This window comes from Daucus carota, chromosome 3 (genome assembly GCF_001625215.2).
Source record: "Daucus carota subsp. sativus chromosome 3, DH1 v3.0, whole genome shotgun sequence".
Classification (NCBI taxonomy): Eukaryota; Viridiplantae; Streptophyta; class Magnoliopsida; order Apiales; family Apiaceae; genus Daucus; species Daucus carota.
The window spans coordinates 61,644,703-61,660,263 of record NC_030383.2 but is presented as its reverse complement, the minus strand read 5'-3'; the positions used below and the strand labels follow the sequence as shown (position 1 = coordinate 61,660,263).

The 15,561-nt window shown below is 33.0% G+C and overlaps 2 protein-coding genes across 2 annotated transcripts; both read right to left on the bottom strand.

Annotated features, from left to right (window-relative positions):
• Positions 1-2,423: 2,423 nt before the first annotated feature.
• LOC108210732 (uncharacterized) lies at positions 2,424-6,382 on the bottom strand. The gene is made up of 7 exons (XM_017382121.2): positions 6,154-6,382; positions 5,622-5,692; positions 4,894-5,002; positions 4,565-4,647; positions 3,769-3,927; positions 3,080-3,181; positions 2,424-2,882 (listed from the first exon to the last, which is right to left on the bottom strand). The coding sequence occupies exons 1-7, from the start codon at positions 6,212-6,214 to the stop codon at positions 2,733-2,735; spliced, it is 735 nt and encodes a 244-aa protein (XP_017237610.1). The 5' UTR covers positions 6,215-6,382; the 3' UTR covers positions 2,424-2,732.
• A 1,472-nt stretch (positions 6,383-7,854) lies between these two features.
• On the bottom strand, positions 7,855-13,957 carry LOC108211460 (uncharacterized; the record flags this gene model as incomplete). Its single annotated transcript, XM_017383065.2, has 9 exons — positions 7,855-8,385; positions 8,487-8,517; positions 8,792-8,884; positions 9,806-9,922; positions 11,014-11,100; positions 11,308-11,406; positions 12,374-12,428; positions 12,833-12,894; positions 13,727-13,957. Coding segments are annotated over 9 exons (960 nt in total), but the record flags the coding sequence as incomplete, so codon positions are not given.
• Between the last annotated feature and the right edge of the window lie 1,604 nt (positions 13,958-15,561).

The window sequence follows — 15,561 nt, the reverse complement described above, 5'->3', positions numbered from 1 at the left end:
TTTAACGAGCGTTAATTCATAACTTACATTGGCTTGGGCTAGAGTTTCGAGGAGTTTTATTAGTAACTTACATGGGCTTGGGCTAGGGTTTTAACGAGCAGGTAATTGTTTAATTCATAAGTTACATTGGCTTGGCTAGAGTTTCGAAGAATTTTATTAGTAATTTACATGGGCTTGGGCTAGGATTTTAACGAGCAGGTAGCGCGTTTAATTGTTTAATTCATAGCTTACATGGATTTGAGTTAGGATTTTAAAGAGTTTTATTAGAGCATTTTAATTCATAGCTTATATGGACTTGGGCTAGGTGTTTAATTGTTTAATTGATAGCTTACATAAGCTTAGGTTAAGGTTTAATTGTTTAATTCAAGGGTCTTAAGGAGTTTTATTAGAGTTTAGGTTAAAAAAAAGAGGGAAAAAAAATGTTCCTCAGCTAAATTTATTTTCAGAAATAAATACTTGCTACTAAATAATGAAAATATAAATTTTTTTAATATTTATATCTTATTTATTAAAAAGTTCTTAAATTATTTTGTAAAAATTATCAAAAGAGTTTCTAATAAATTAGAGATATTTAAAGTATTGTTTGGTCCGGTAGGCAAAATATGTTAAAATCTTATTATTTTTTTTGAAATATTAAATTAATATATTATCTAAAAAAGTTGAAGATTAAAATTTATGAATATACATTAAAATATTTTAAAATATAGGTAGAAAAGTAGAGTTCTCTCTTACAGTATTTCTCTAACTCAGAAAAAAAATGTAGAAGGGATATTTGTTTCTATAAAGGATAAAAAAGTGGATTTTAAATGCGTTGTCAGTTATAACTATTTCGCAACCTCAAGATTGTATATAATATTTTATTTTATTACACCTATATTATCAAATTGCATATAATTTTTTTTATCTTATTACACTTATGGTTGAGATATTTTTATTTATTTTAGATCAAATGAGTGTTTTTTCCGTATATTTGTATAATTTTGTGTGTGTGTGTTTATATATATATGTATATAATAATATTACAAAAAGTATCATATAATTATCATATTAAATAATATTAAAAAATGAACTAGGATTTTAAGTTAGGCTATAAAATCTGGTCGTATTCAACGAGGATCTTAAACTATATTGAAAATCTGATAGTATTCAATTATAATTGTTTAAAATCAATTAAAATATGTTAGTATTCAAATTATGATGGGTTTTTTTGGACTTTGTAAAATGATGAATTTTGTGAAACTGTTCAGTGTATTTTCAGTTTTTTGAAATCCCACCAAAATTCATAAGATTTTTGAAACATTATGTTTAAATTCTAAGAAATTTATATCAACCCTATAATACTTTATCAAAAATCCGCACAAAGTCAATATATATATATATATATATATATATATAATTCATTTAAATTCACAAATAAAAAACAATATGATAAAATCTCGGTTGAATACGCTTCCTAAAATTCAAAACGCTTGATTATCCGATTCTAATAAATAATAATATTTTGGACCGTCTTTCACAAATACGAGGTCTTAAACAATAAATGATATTTTGGATATTCTTTTACTAATTATGAAAATTTTGGTATATGGAATGCTTTTGAGACTGAGGGGTCGTTTGACTTAACTTAGAAAAAGTAATTTATTTTTAATTGCTAAAAGTAAAGAAGTGGATTATAAATGATAAATGACCTTACTTAAAAGTTCTTAAAATGTGTGGATAACTTTTACTTATAAGTCTATTGAGTGATTGATAATTTTAAATTTATAAATTAAAAAAATTCAAATTATTAAAATAAAAAAAAATTATTAATAAATAAAGTTTATTATATATTAAAAATGTAAACACTTCATAATAAAATGCGGATCACTAAAAAGTCCAAAAAAAAAAATAGCGTTTCTGGCTTCCGACTTAAAAACTCCAAAATGCTTTTTTTGTCAAACACTACGTGCTTTTACCAAACATTACATAAAAAAACTACGTGCTTTTACTAAAAAATACAAGTAACTTAAAGTGTTACAAAAGTGCTAAAAGAAGTCAGAAGTGCTTCAGCGTTACTAAACGCCCACCGATTTTTTGCTATCTAAAAATGAGTATAAATAACTTAAAGTGTCAAAAGAACCGATTTTTTGCTATCTAAAAAAGAGTATAAGTTACTTAAAGTGTAAAAACTCAAGAGCACTTAAACGTCGCCAAATATCTAGAAAAGGTTTGAACTTGCTAATCAAACTTGATGGTGAACTCTGACAAAACATTCTTTTGGCATTTGATACCACTGTATAGTAACACTTCAAACCAAAAATAATATTTTACACTTTTATGATGCTTCTTTTATAAATTATTTTTGCACGGAAATTTTATCAAGCACAACATTATCAGAGAATTGATTTTGTCACTGACATTTTTAATCTGCTCTTAGAAAGATGTAGAAACAACTGACAGACAGTTTCTGGCATCTAAACAAACGAAAATAAGTTGAACAGCCATTCATATTTACACAGATGACTAATCCAGATTCCAGCATTTGGAAACTGGATAATCAATTTATTTGAACAGAAATAAACTAGAGGATTGCCAGCAATTTTAACAACCTATTAATGTTACAGATCACACTAAGGCCTAAAACGATAATTAAGTCATTACGATTTGTTTTCACAAACAAGACGATTTGATATGATGATAACTGGGTTCTATACTACCCATCTACTAATGTATGTGAGTCCCTGCAAACGGAGTTACCAGTTTCCTTCCTTTGCCATTTTCAGGAAGTTGCAGAGGGTGATTTTCGGTGGTTGGACAGAGCCTGCTTTCTTTTTCTTGATCTTTGTGGGCTTCATCGGCTCTGTGTCTGATTCGGTGTCTGTCACAGACACCAAGTCATAGAACTGGGAAAATACAGGTGATAAGATTATCAGCAATACTAAAAAGATTGGTCATTGTATCTACTACTACATGTATTAGCATGTCCTGCAAACTCAATAGAATCCACCAGTGCCACGAGAAGGTAAAATGTCAACAAATTTATATAGATGACCAAAATTCTAGTTGAAGCTCAAATTTACAAGATTCCTAGGAGCTATACCTCACAAACACCGTGAAGTAGCATCCTATGGAAAGGGTCTTTAACATGTAGCACAAGAACATCTCCGTCAAGACCCTCCTCAATGAAAACCCTCAGACATGCCTGCAAAGAGGTGATGCGTAAGGTACACTAGGAAATGCAAAAAAATATCATATATTTGTAAAAAAATTATCAGATGAACAATATAATAAATAACAAGTGGACAAGTTTCTTCATAATACTAGAAAGTTGACTAGATTATAAAACATAACAATACTAAGTAAAAGTTTTTCCAGTAAGTTTTAGTCAGACAATCACATGCCTTGTGACAGACAGGTAAGATATGATAAGAAAATGCAATAGAAAGGAACAAGCAATTATTACTTCAGAGAACCCTACACCATAATAATATGAACGAAGCCGACAATTAAAAAATCTGAATTCCTTTTATACACATATGATATAACTTGATTGGGAGCAGAATGTAAGTATGTAACTATATTCTTAGAAAGATAAAGATTATAGTCTACCCTTCTTGTTAATCAAAATAAGACTTCTGTAAATACTTTTTCAAATAAAAAAAAAAAAAGACTTCTGTAAATACATATAAATATACAGGAAGAAGGTTGCTAGTTAAAATATAAAGGAAAAAGTTCACATGATAGTAAATTTATCATCTTTCATTAAGCTCATTTCACATAAAGTACTACCTCATAGCTCTCAATTAGCTCAGCAAGGAAGCTACGTCGGAGTGCTTCTCTAGTGCGACAGTTTACTCTGTGCCATGCAGCCAAAACAGCCATCTTATCAACATCCACACGACCTTTCTTTTTTGAAGAAGAGCCTCCAAGGGTTTCGATTACTTTAATCTGTCAACAAGAAATTAAACAGATGAAAAGATGTCACACGCCTTTATACATCAGATGTTCAGATGACATGTCCTGAAGCAATAAAAACCATTCGCAGATACGGTACATAATCAGAGGGAAAAAGGGAAATGAAAGAACTTGAGAAAATCTTTCCGATCTCCAGTTTTTGAGAACCCCAGAACAAACATAACAGTATACATCCTTGGGATATGGACCAGAACAATGATATAGATTTGTGGAACCAAGTATTATCAAAACATACAATCATACTATTAAATGCGGGACCAAATTGTTACAATAAATTCCCACTGGTTATGCTTTATTACCTTTAATTACCTTTTTTTCATCCCACTACTCTTTAAGGAAAACACTTCAGCACAACAATTGCAAAGAAACATCACAAACCAATCAATAGAAAAATAGAAAGCAGGAAACACATTTTATCGATAAAAACCCTAAACCTCTTTGTCCATGATTTTTTACCCCCGCCCCCCTCTTCACCCCTCGGTGGCTATTACTAAATTACCCTAAGAAAAACTGAGTACCTATGCTATATTAAACATTTCAATATACATGTATATAATTATGCACAAACTAAAATAATAAGATTACATAGTAAGTAAGAGAAGTAAAAAACCTCTTTGTCCATGTCAATATTTCTGAACTTGTCCCACTCCCCTCCATTTGTCATGCAAAATGCTGAAACTGGTACCTCATCACCTGTAAAATTGACCTCCCATCAATATTATGTTTGAGACTACATTAAAGGAGGGACTATGACACTCTTCTCATTTCTTTCAGTTTCACCTTCAAACATAAACAACAATAGTGAAACATAAGAAAAAATTCTTGCCAAGTCTGTTTGAAACCAAAGTTTTTAGTCTTCAAAATGCAATATGCAAATTTCAAAAATGCATTGAGCTTGAAAACATAAACACAATAAAAAGTCTATATGGTTTCTCATACCCCAAGGTGGTGGCGCAAACAAGCCTCTAATTTCCTCTGCATTCAAACGAGGAACAAGCTCCATCAACAGACGATCATTTATCCACCTGCGAGTTCGTCGGTTGCTGACCTGAATCCAGAAATTTCAGGATTATATTATTAACAATCCATTACACTACAAACATTAAGGACAGCAAAAGATATATACAGATAACACCCTTAAACCATTGTTGACTATAATTTAACTTCTGTTACTAAAGAAAAAAAATAAAATTATTTAAAGGTGTCACTATATTGTTATATCTGTTGTCGGCCACAGGACACCCAGATCTCTATAAGGAAAACATTGAAAATATCCAAAGACTTCTTAGGCAAAGCAAACACTTCAAAATCAAATATTAACAATCACAATATACAATTTACTTCAACTGGTAAAACAGTTGATATATATATATGGAAATTTGAAATTCCAAATAAGTTCAAGAAACTTGTCATAGCTCATCCAGTAAGTGGTCGGTTTTTATGGAAAAGATCAACCAATGAAAATTCTAGTAAAAACAAAAAACTTTAATGCAACCAAACAGAACTAAACCGATTCTAAAAGCACACCCCAAACTACAGCACCCGCATATAACATACTTACAAATATCAATCAATTTATTAAACACACACACACACACACTGAATCTATATATACACACAGGCATAAGTCAAAGGAAAAAATAAAAGGAAAACAGATCTGAAATTACATTTCCAGTCAAGCCTTCCAGCAGATCAATCTTTTTCTCGATTGACATCTCTCTAGGTTTCACATTTTCCCCTGCAATTATCCACACACATATACACACAATCATAAAAAATTCACAATCACTGCATACCAGATCAAAACCCCACACATACAAATCAATAAACTCCCAAATAAAAACCAACCCATCTAATAAAAACCCTAAAGATCATCAAATACAATTAAAAATCAAAACTTTATGACAAAAAATGAAACCCCATCACACATAAATCAAAAACTTTCATCTCAAAACAAATTCAAAAAACTTCCAAATTAAAACCAGCCCATTAATAAAAAGTGTCTCAAGATTCACATATAGAAATAAAAAAACAAACTTCATGACAAAAATTAGAACCCCAGCACACATAAATCAAAAACTTCCAAATTGAAACCAACCCATCAAAAAAAGAGTATCAAAATCCACATACAGAAATAAAAATCAAAACTTTAAGCTAAATAAATTAAATCCACACATATATGTATGTAAGTATTTATACCATTGGGATGATCAATAAAGTGAAAGTTTTTCTCTGCTTGCATGACATCTGGAGTGGCCATGATGGGCGAATTGATGAATTGGGCGATCTGATTAGGGTTTAGATTTGGGGTGAAAATTAGGGTTTGTGAATTTTGGGTGTGAAGAAGAATTGGGGAAACCAAGAATGAAGAAAATGAGGAGAATGAAGAGTGAGGGATGTTTCCAAACACGGCCTTAAAAATGGGACATCTGGACCCGCAGTCATTTATTTTGGGCCTTGTACCGGTTGTTTCGGATGGGGTTTCTAGGATTACGTTTTCTCCACGTATATTAATTATTGTTTTTTTCTAATAAATATTCATGAAGCTTTTTTTTATGTAAAAGAATATTCCCTGGAAACTAATGAAAATAACTCATTTGAAGTTGATTTACATTTTACAGTGCGAAATATAGTTGTGGAAACGGGGACTAATCGGATCAGAAAATAAATCAAAATTTTATTATAAATGTGAGACTTTTAATCAAATCAAAGCGTAATTGATAAATATACTTTAAAAAATTAATCAGGTTTTAATCAAAATTGTTCAGTAAATCAAGAATTGTCAGAAATTTTGGGAACACCGGATTAGCATGAAACAGTCTTTCAATTTTTTGTTTTTTTTGACATACAAATAATTTTGTTATTAACAGAAATCACTCATCGGAATTCAACCGGGACAAATCCCTGAACTGTCAATTACAATCTGATTGTGAAACAAAGAACGAGCTAAACAGATAACCATTTTGTTTTCAGATCGCTTAACACATAGAATATTCAAATTCTTTGATCTAGAAATAATATAATGTCACTCCCCCTGACTTCCTTATTCATGTTCTGGACTGTGATTCCACTTGATTTATGCAAGTACGAGTTATTCAAAAAAAAAGTAATATAATGATATATCGAGCAATTCAACATACATTACCTATGAAACTGGTAGCATCACACTTGACCTTCGTATAAGCATCATCTGTAGCCCAACGTTCAGAACTATCAGTTATATCAACTGATATTGGAGCAACAAATACTCCCAACAACGTTCAGAACTATCAGTTTTATCAACTGATATTGGAGCAACAAGGATTCCCAACATATGAACAGTGTTTGTTGTGAAAAGTGAGCTTTTGAGATATACACCGTCATCACAGAATTCGTCATCACAGAATTGATGCGAGTCTTACGAATCACCCAAAATACCGTATAAATCCTTTTTAGAGAAACCTCCGACAATGCTACTAAAACACACACAAAACTAACATCTCAGAAATATGGACACGGCCTTACTAAAAAGGTACTCAGCAAGATCTCACATATATTGATTTATTAAAAAACTGAATTACTAAATAGAGGATGGGAGAGCGAAAATGGCTTAATCGATGAAGAGGTGAATTTAGAAGATGGAGAAATGGTAGCTAGAAACCTGAGTACGGGAGTCTGACTCTCAAAACATTAACTTTTTTGTTTATACTTAAGAGTTTGGGAGGCTTAGGATTGGAAATTTTCCTGAAGTTCGTGGCATAGTATCGATACTTTGGGGGCAATTTGGCATCTTAGGTAAAAGAAATATTTTCTATCTTATCATGTAAAATTAAATAATAATTTTTTGATTAAGATATATTTAAACACATAGATACCTATGTTCACAGAAAAGTATACAGATATATAAAACCAGCAAGAATCTTGAAGAAAGAATTCATTCCTTCCTACTGTAAATCATAAAATTCTATCATCTCTATTCTCTCATACATGTCATACATGACTCTGCAATGAATTAAATCAACTGAAGTACAAAAAATGGACAAATAGACCAGGATAACTGGTGATGTTCTATAACTTACATACATGTATAATAGCAGGAGTTATAGATAAAGAGGATCGAAGCACCGCCACTACCACTCTACAACTAAGGCCGAAGAAAAGGTTTCTGTATCCTAGTTTTACTTTTACGTTTTCCTCTATAACCGCTCCCTTGCTCGTGTCCATCATTCCTAACAATTCCGGTCTGATGAAGTAATTATCTTAACCTTTACTGCACATGGTCGACTGCAGATGAGTCTATCTTGATAACAAGAGGGCTCTGGGGACCCAGAGGTGCCTCGGCCACGATGGGTAGAACAGGGGATGCTAAAATGCCATCTGTTCCAGCTCCTTCCTCTAAGGCCCTCTCCAGAGAAGCCTTTGCGGTTTTAAAAATATACACCAATATAATTACTATATAGAAAAAAAAAGAAGAAATATTAGGCTCTAATGCAAGGCATTCTGTGTCAGGTTGTCAGCTAAAACACAAAGTGCAGTCAAAGTTTGTAGCTCACCAGAGATCAAAAAAGCCGATGCAATAAAAATCTGCATTAACAAGTAACTGTCACAACACAACAAAGAGGAATAGGCAACAAAAGATGCATATATTGAAGAGCCAATATCAAGGCACGTCAATTTTCGCCCTACAGCGTGAGAGACTTATTCTGAAATCAATTTTATCTTCTACAGGCAAATCCGGAGAATTTTTTTAACAAGGAAGCTGAAAGGAGTTTGATATATGACGATATTTTTAATCATTTACAGGCTTGACAATGCATAACATTATTTTTAAATAGAATGACAGGTTTTGCTCTCTTACCCAACGAATTGTTGAAACCTCACCCCATCCATGTGTAACGTCAGAAAGATCCTTTAAAGTTGTTCCGACATACACTAGTGCAAATGTTACTGGCTGAAACAATAGAGTATCAGTTAATATTACCACCTATCTTCAACTGTAAGGTTTCTGTCAACTAGAATCAATTTAAGCTTGGTAGAACATGATTGTTTTAAGTTCAAACACCCTCAGGCCTCAACTCTAAATTATCATACTCTTCCCCCTCCCACTAAATAGGGAATTTATCATTAGAAAAAGAGGATATTCTCTTTTCAGCAAAAATCTTTAAAAGAAACACAGAACAAGAAGCATGGACAGACGCGGATCATAAAAATTCAATATGCAACATATAAAAAAGGTGCAAGATTTCATCTTGCCTAATAGCAACAGAGAACTATTACACAGACCACAGTGGGATGCTAAAGAATCAATTGAAAGAATTCACCAATTAAACAAATTTACGATGCCAAGTGCTCTTGTCCATAATAAAATACAATTTAAAAGAGAAGACAATGATATCACTGCTATTGTAACTGTGATAATCTACAAAATATCCCTATATTTACCACAGCTGCATAGTAGATTGACAGAATCACTTGGGAGTCTAGCTGGTATGCTAGAACTTAGTTTATTGTAATGTAGAAACAAAGATGAGATCAATTGAGTTGATACTAAGCAGTTATAAACGATACAGCATCAAGACAAAAAAATATCCAATATAGGAATTGAGGACATGGTAACCAAGAACATCACAAAAAATATTTAGCAAAAAAAAAACAAGAAAGAATGCAAGATATATAGATGGATTATGCAAATTTATTGTATTTTCCAACTTCTAGGCATGATAATGCACCACCTGGGCTATAATGACAGCAAGAACATATCGCAAGAGATCAATTGTAACAGCCATGCGACGTGAAAATAGAAGAATATAATGTTACATAATATAGTCCGTATAAGAAAAATAAACAATGATGATAACTAGAAGAACCATACCATCATCCCCAACCAAGAAGCCAGCATATATTCAACAAGACGCACAGGAGTCACAGATAGCAGATAGTTCAACATGTTAAATGGAAGTAATGGAACAAGCCGAAGCAGTAACACAATCTGTGATATGATAAAAGAAGAAAAGAGTTAGAACTACATATGTACATAAGAAAGTAATTAACAATTCATTTGTTACTCATAGCCAGGAATTTTCATCCAACCCCATTTTTTGCTACTCATAGCCAGATAATTTCTCCCACCCCTCACCATAAAAACAAGTACATGATAATAATAATATATATACCACACTAAGTGCAGGACATCTCATTTCAAAAGATAATTACCCCATCTAGTGCTAAGCTTCAGGCCATTGGCTGTTTTCTTTTTCAGAAGGACAAAACCTTAAGCTGCTTTGTTTACATCATCACTTAATTGATCTTGGCTATAACCATATACAAAAATCTTTTAAAGGTTTTATTACAATCTTTCAACACCCAGGTAAATCCCTGCAGGATAAGTCATCAAGTTATACATCTCCTGAGTAGCCAGGAAGATTTAAAGAGAGTAAGGGCACAACAGAGAGATGGAAGCATTCCTGAAAACTTATTCAGTGGACCAAACATCAATTGCAGGCTATGGTCAACCAAAATAAGTTTTGCCATTATGTTGAGAGATGACAAGCTTAAATTATAAATCATGTATAAAATGCATTAAGCTCTCTACTTTTTATGTAATATATACTGGAAATAAAAGTTAAACACACGTTATCCACCAAAGATCAGATATCTATAAAAATTCACAACAAGATGTTGCTATTATTCTGTCATTGCTGATGTATACAATATACACCTCTCTCTCATTATAACAATTGTGTATCTTAATGTGCACTATCGAAGCAATCAACAAAGACCATAAAAAGCATACTTTTAATTTCAATTAATATTCAAGCTTGTAATACATATGGCAGCTAAATGTGCCAGTAAAGCACTGGCTACATGCGTTTTTTTACAAGAGCTTCTCAGTGCAACCCATTGCATGCACATCCTACCAATATAACACAAATATATAGGAGGTTGTCGCTAATGTATCATAATCACTCAAGTAAAGAATTTCATAGGTGTTCATTCAGCTAAAAAAAGTCATTTCTCACTTAATTTCCAGACTGGGGCATGAACTTAATTATCAACAAAATAGTTGGTAAGCAATCAAACCTTAAACCCGGATTTCTGAATTGCTACAGTAACTGCCTGAAACCTGGGATAATTTTTCAATTTAGATTTGACATATGGCCTCCCAATCTGCAAATATGTAGCAAAATATATTTACATGAAGATGACAACATAGATTCAGAGCATGGCACTTGCTGCAAATGGCAATACGCTTAAGATAAAAGAATAAATGCATAGGAATGTACACAATGGGGGACAAAGTTATGCAAAACACCGATATAGTTACTATAACTGCAATTGGCCTATAAGGAAAAGTCAAGGAGGAGTTTAGCTTACTGTTCTACCGAGAAGAAACGCAGCTGTTGCTCCAAGTGTGGCACCAGTAGAATCAGCAACAAATCCCACCGGCAACCCAAAGAGATATCCGCCCCCAAGCTGCCAAATTGGTAAATTTAAACAAAATAAGTCCACAGAAAAAAACACATAGAAAAAATTACTAAAATTTTACTTACACTGGGTTGATAAGAATAAAGAAATTCAACATATGTATTGGGAAGGAGGAGGGGGATGGTGGTTCCATTCAATTTGTAATAGGAAGATAGCCTCTAACAGGGATCATTTTATAAAGCATACACTTCAACCAATAAAACATGCAAGATTGAATGGATTTCGTAGTAAGTTGGTGTGTAGTGACTGCGTATGATTAATCAAAAGAATATTTTTCATATAGTAAACAGCATCTTAGTGTCCTGATATGTTTTGCAATATTAGTTTCCAGCCCCAATATTAACAGATAACACAGAAGCAGCATTCATCTACTCAATATATGCATTACAATATTAATGAATTTGGTCCTAATTACTGATAGAGGTGATCATGCTTATCAACCAAAAGATTATAATTAAACTAAGATGGGTTTTGGCCACATAAGATTCATCCATTAATGCCTTTTATTTAACTGATCTGCATTGCATTGCTTACACAGATGGCAGTCTCTATGCCTAGCAACACTTTTGGCATAAATTAAATTGCTGTGGCACTAGAGTAGAGAAAAGGAAAAAATAATTGGCAGCCACCTCAATGATAATTCTACTTCAGACCCAATAACCCCGCATATATGATAAAAACTAAAAATATACATATCTTCCCTCATATTGTGGCAATTGAACAGAATGTATGTAGATTATAGCATACAGTTTCCATGAATTAGTTATATACATATACCATGATTTAGTAACTATTATTCTGATGCCAGATATGCTATGATAAGTTTGTTTGTGTTCATCTTAAACAATTTGCTGCTTGCTAAAAAAGGGGCAGCCGATAACAAGTAATTGCACACTAATCCACATAAGTCAGTAGTAACTAAGCTTTCTTCCAAGGTATGGAACGCACCACCTACCGTAAGTACAGAGGCTGGGACAGCTAGAATTGTAAGGGGTATATATGCAACAGCCCTGTGAAATGCTAGATAGTTAGAAGGGCAGTTTACTGGAACCGAAAAGTTCTGCTTTAAACATAGCATGTGAACATCGACCCACATAAAAAATTTATATATAAATCTGCCTTGAGTTAAATTGATAATTTTATAACTAATTTACTAAATGCAGCAACATACACCACTATTCATAACCCAGTAATCTTCTCGGGTACAGGCATAAATCATATTGATATAAAAGTGATGGCTAATACTACAGATTTATCATTATGCAGAACTTATTTAGTAAAAAATACAATAGAACTCTTATACGGCGAATCTCAAGAAAATCACATGAAGCTAATACCCGTGTTATAAAACATGACACAGAAAATTTACTGAAAGTAAATATTATTCAAAAACTGAGAATTAAAGACATCTTACAGTACAAGTGGACCCCAAGGTCCAAGATCACTCTTAATCCATGTAAGAAAATTTTTCAACACCTGCAGAGAAAGAAGTCAGTCAGTATACTGAAAAACAACACCTACTCCTCCAAAAAAAGTCACTCATATACATTGAATGAGTATACATAGGCACATATACCCTTTTCGCTTTGGCAATTCACATCTACAAATGAATATACTAGCAAGTTATAGGGGGTTCCAAACCACAGTTAAGTGTTGATATCTAAAGCAACAGACTAAAAGTCATCCTTGTTGATGGACTCATAAATGTCCAAGAACTTGTCCAACATTATTTAATATCTTACTAAACCAAAGTTCCAAATGCAACTTTATTTGAGCACTAAAGCAGCAGCTAACGTTATGCAATGCATATGGCCAACACCCAACATCAATGACATCCGGCTTTCCCTAATTAATCATCATATTACATCAACAGTGTTCAAGTCATACACTAAAACTTCAACAATCATATTTGGTAATGTTACTCTGAGAAGTGTAGAAGTAAACAAAACATCGTCTAAATAGCCTCCAAACCACAGAATTTTATTCATTTATCAACAATTAACATTATATATTTCTCCGGTTCAAAATACACCATCTCGATCATGCCACACTTAGAACCTAAAAAAACATCACACTAAACCTCGATAATTTAAAATTTCTTCTCAATCCCTGTCTTAATATAAACAATGCATTTCGCCTCTGATAAATGAATTTAACCATAACTTATCCTACATCCAATTATCGAGATTCTACCAAATTTAACTAAAATGCAGCACCTTGATCAGAAAATTAAATCTCAAACAATAAAATTCGAATCAAACAATCACTAAACAAGCATTATACCTAATCGAAAAAACTCGAAAACTACCTTTTCGACAGGGAGAAAAACGCAAGCGGAAACAATAGCACCGAGAAGCAGCAAGAGAAGCGAGACACGAAGAACAGAAGCAGAAGCGAAGAACGTGATTGACGAGACTACGCGCCGGCGCCACGGCCGGCGGTGGACGCCGTCGTCGTCGTCGTTAGCGAAGACTGGCTTCAACGCCGACCATCTCGGTCTTAATCCCTCCGGGATCTCCAGAATTTTGGTCAATTTTTGATTAATTTACGAGTTTTTTAACGAGATTCAGTGTGAATTGATGAAATTATGTGTGATTTTAGTGCGTGTGTGAGATTTTGGGAGTTGAGGGAAAGAGGTGCGATTTCATATCATCTTCAGTGTTTATTTGGGGGTCCTACTCTGCTGTGGGGCCGTGGAGTATACGTGGCATGTGACCGGTCGGAGTTTCGACTCGTATTTGTTCGACTTCGATCCAAATAACGTTCCATTTGATTTAAAATTTTAAGTTTGCGTTTGATAATTAGAACTAAGGGTGAGCAAAACCGAACCGAAACCGTAAAACCGAACCGAACCGTACAATTTCGGTTCGGTTCGGTTTCAATTTTTTCAAAAATTCGGTTAGTTCGGTTTTTCGGTTTGAACCGAAATTAATATCGGTTCGGTTCGGTTTTTGATACGATATTTCGGTTTAAACCGAAAAAACCGAAATTTTTATTCAATAAAAAAAATATTTTATATGTATATTATGTGCAACTCACCTCCTAACTTCCTGACTATCTAATACTTACCGAAGCGGCTCTCCGAAATTGTACCACGAGTCCACGATTACAGTACTCGATTACATGAATTCATCAGTTCATCAGCAACTCTTCCCAAACCCAAATAACTTCAGTAGTGAGCTTGTGGTGGTTCTTATACATACGGATTAGCTGATGGTTTGTCTGTGGCAAAGACTTTTTTTGTGGATGTATATGTTTATACAGATTCGACGGTAGCCTGTCTTCCTTGAAGACATCTGGTGAACATAGTCATTGATTTATCAGAATCAGAATCAATCTGGTCTGTAATTTGTTTTTATACAGTTTTTGGAAATTTCGGTTTTGTAAAATCGAAACCGAAACCGAACCGAAATAATTCGGTTAGTTCGGTTCGGTTTAGAATAATATTTCGGTTCGGTTCGGTTTTAAAAAAATTTACAATTCGGTTTTCGGTTTTTTCGGTTCGGTTCGGTTTTGAACCGAACCGACCGAATGCTCAGCCCTAATTAGAACTCGTATGAGAGTGGGTTGATTTCGTGGTGCAGATCTAATAGTTTTACTTTGCAGTTGGATTTACTCTCGTGTGTTTTAATTATAGTTTGAGTTTCTCCTTAGTGGGCGTGTGTGATTTTTCTCCTCTTGCTTCGTGAGAGTAGGTTTGGATTTATTGATAAAGGTATTTCGAGAATTGTATTTGTGGTTGATAGCTCAAACGAATTTTTTGAAAAAGATGGTGAACACAGAGGATGTATTCATAAATATATCATCGTCAATTTCAACATCGATTAATTGTCTCATCTCGAGTATGAAGACATGCATGTTAATCTAATTTATGTTTGTTCGACTCGATGATGTCGTATGACTGTTATTTATTGAATTTATCTCTTTCTCTTCAAAAAGAAAATTTTGTGTTTGATTCTCCGGTGACTACAAGCATCGTAGTCTTTTTAGGATTATATATATACAATAAATATGTTTATTCATTTTAAAAACTACTAACTACAAGTTTTTTATATCCCCATTTGAAAAATTGTAACTTGAACTCAAAAAATATTATATACAATATCTCATACTGAGATCAGCAATAAAAATCATTTTCTTTAG

Excerpts from the sequence above, each read along its gene's own strand:
- LOC108210732 (XM_017382121.2), bottom strand. The coding sequence starts at position 6,214 with ATGGCCACTCCAGATGTCATGCAAGCAGAGAAAAACTTTCACTTTATT. Across the intron at positions 5,003-5,621 it reads TGGAAGGCTTGACTGGAAAT|GTCAGCAACCGACGAACTCG; the intron begins GTAATTTCAGAT and ends TTCTGGATTCAG. Across the intron at positions 2,883-3,079 it reads TACTTCACGGTGTTTGTGAG|TTCTATGACTTGGTGTCTGT; the intron begins GTATAGCTCCTA and ends GTATTTTCCCAG.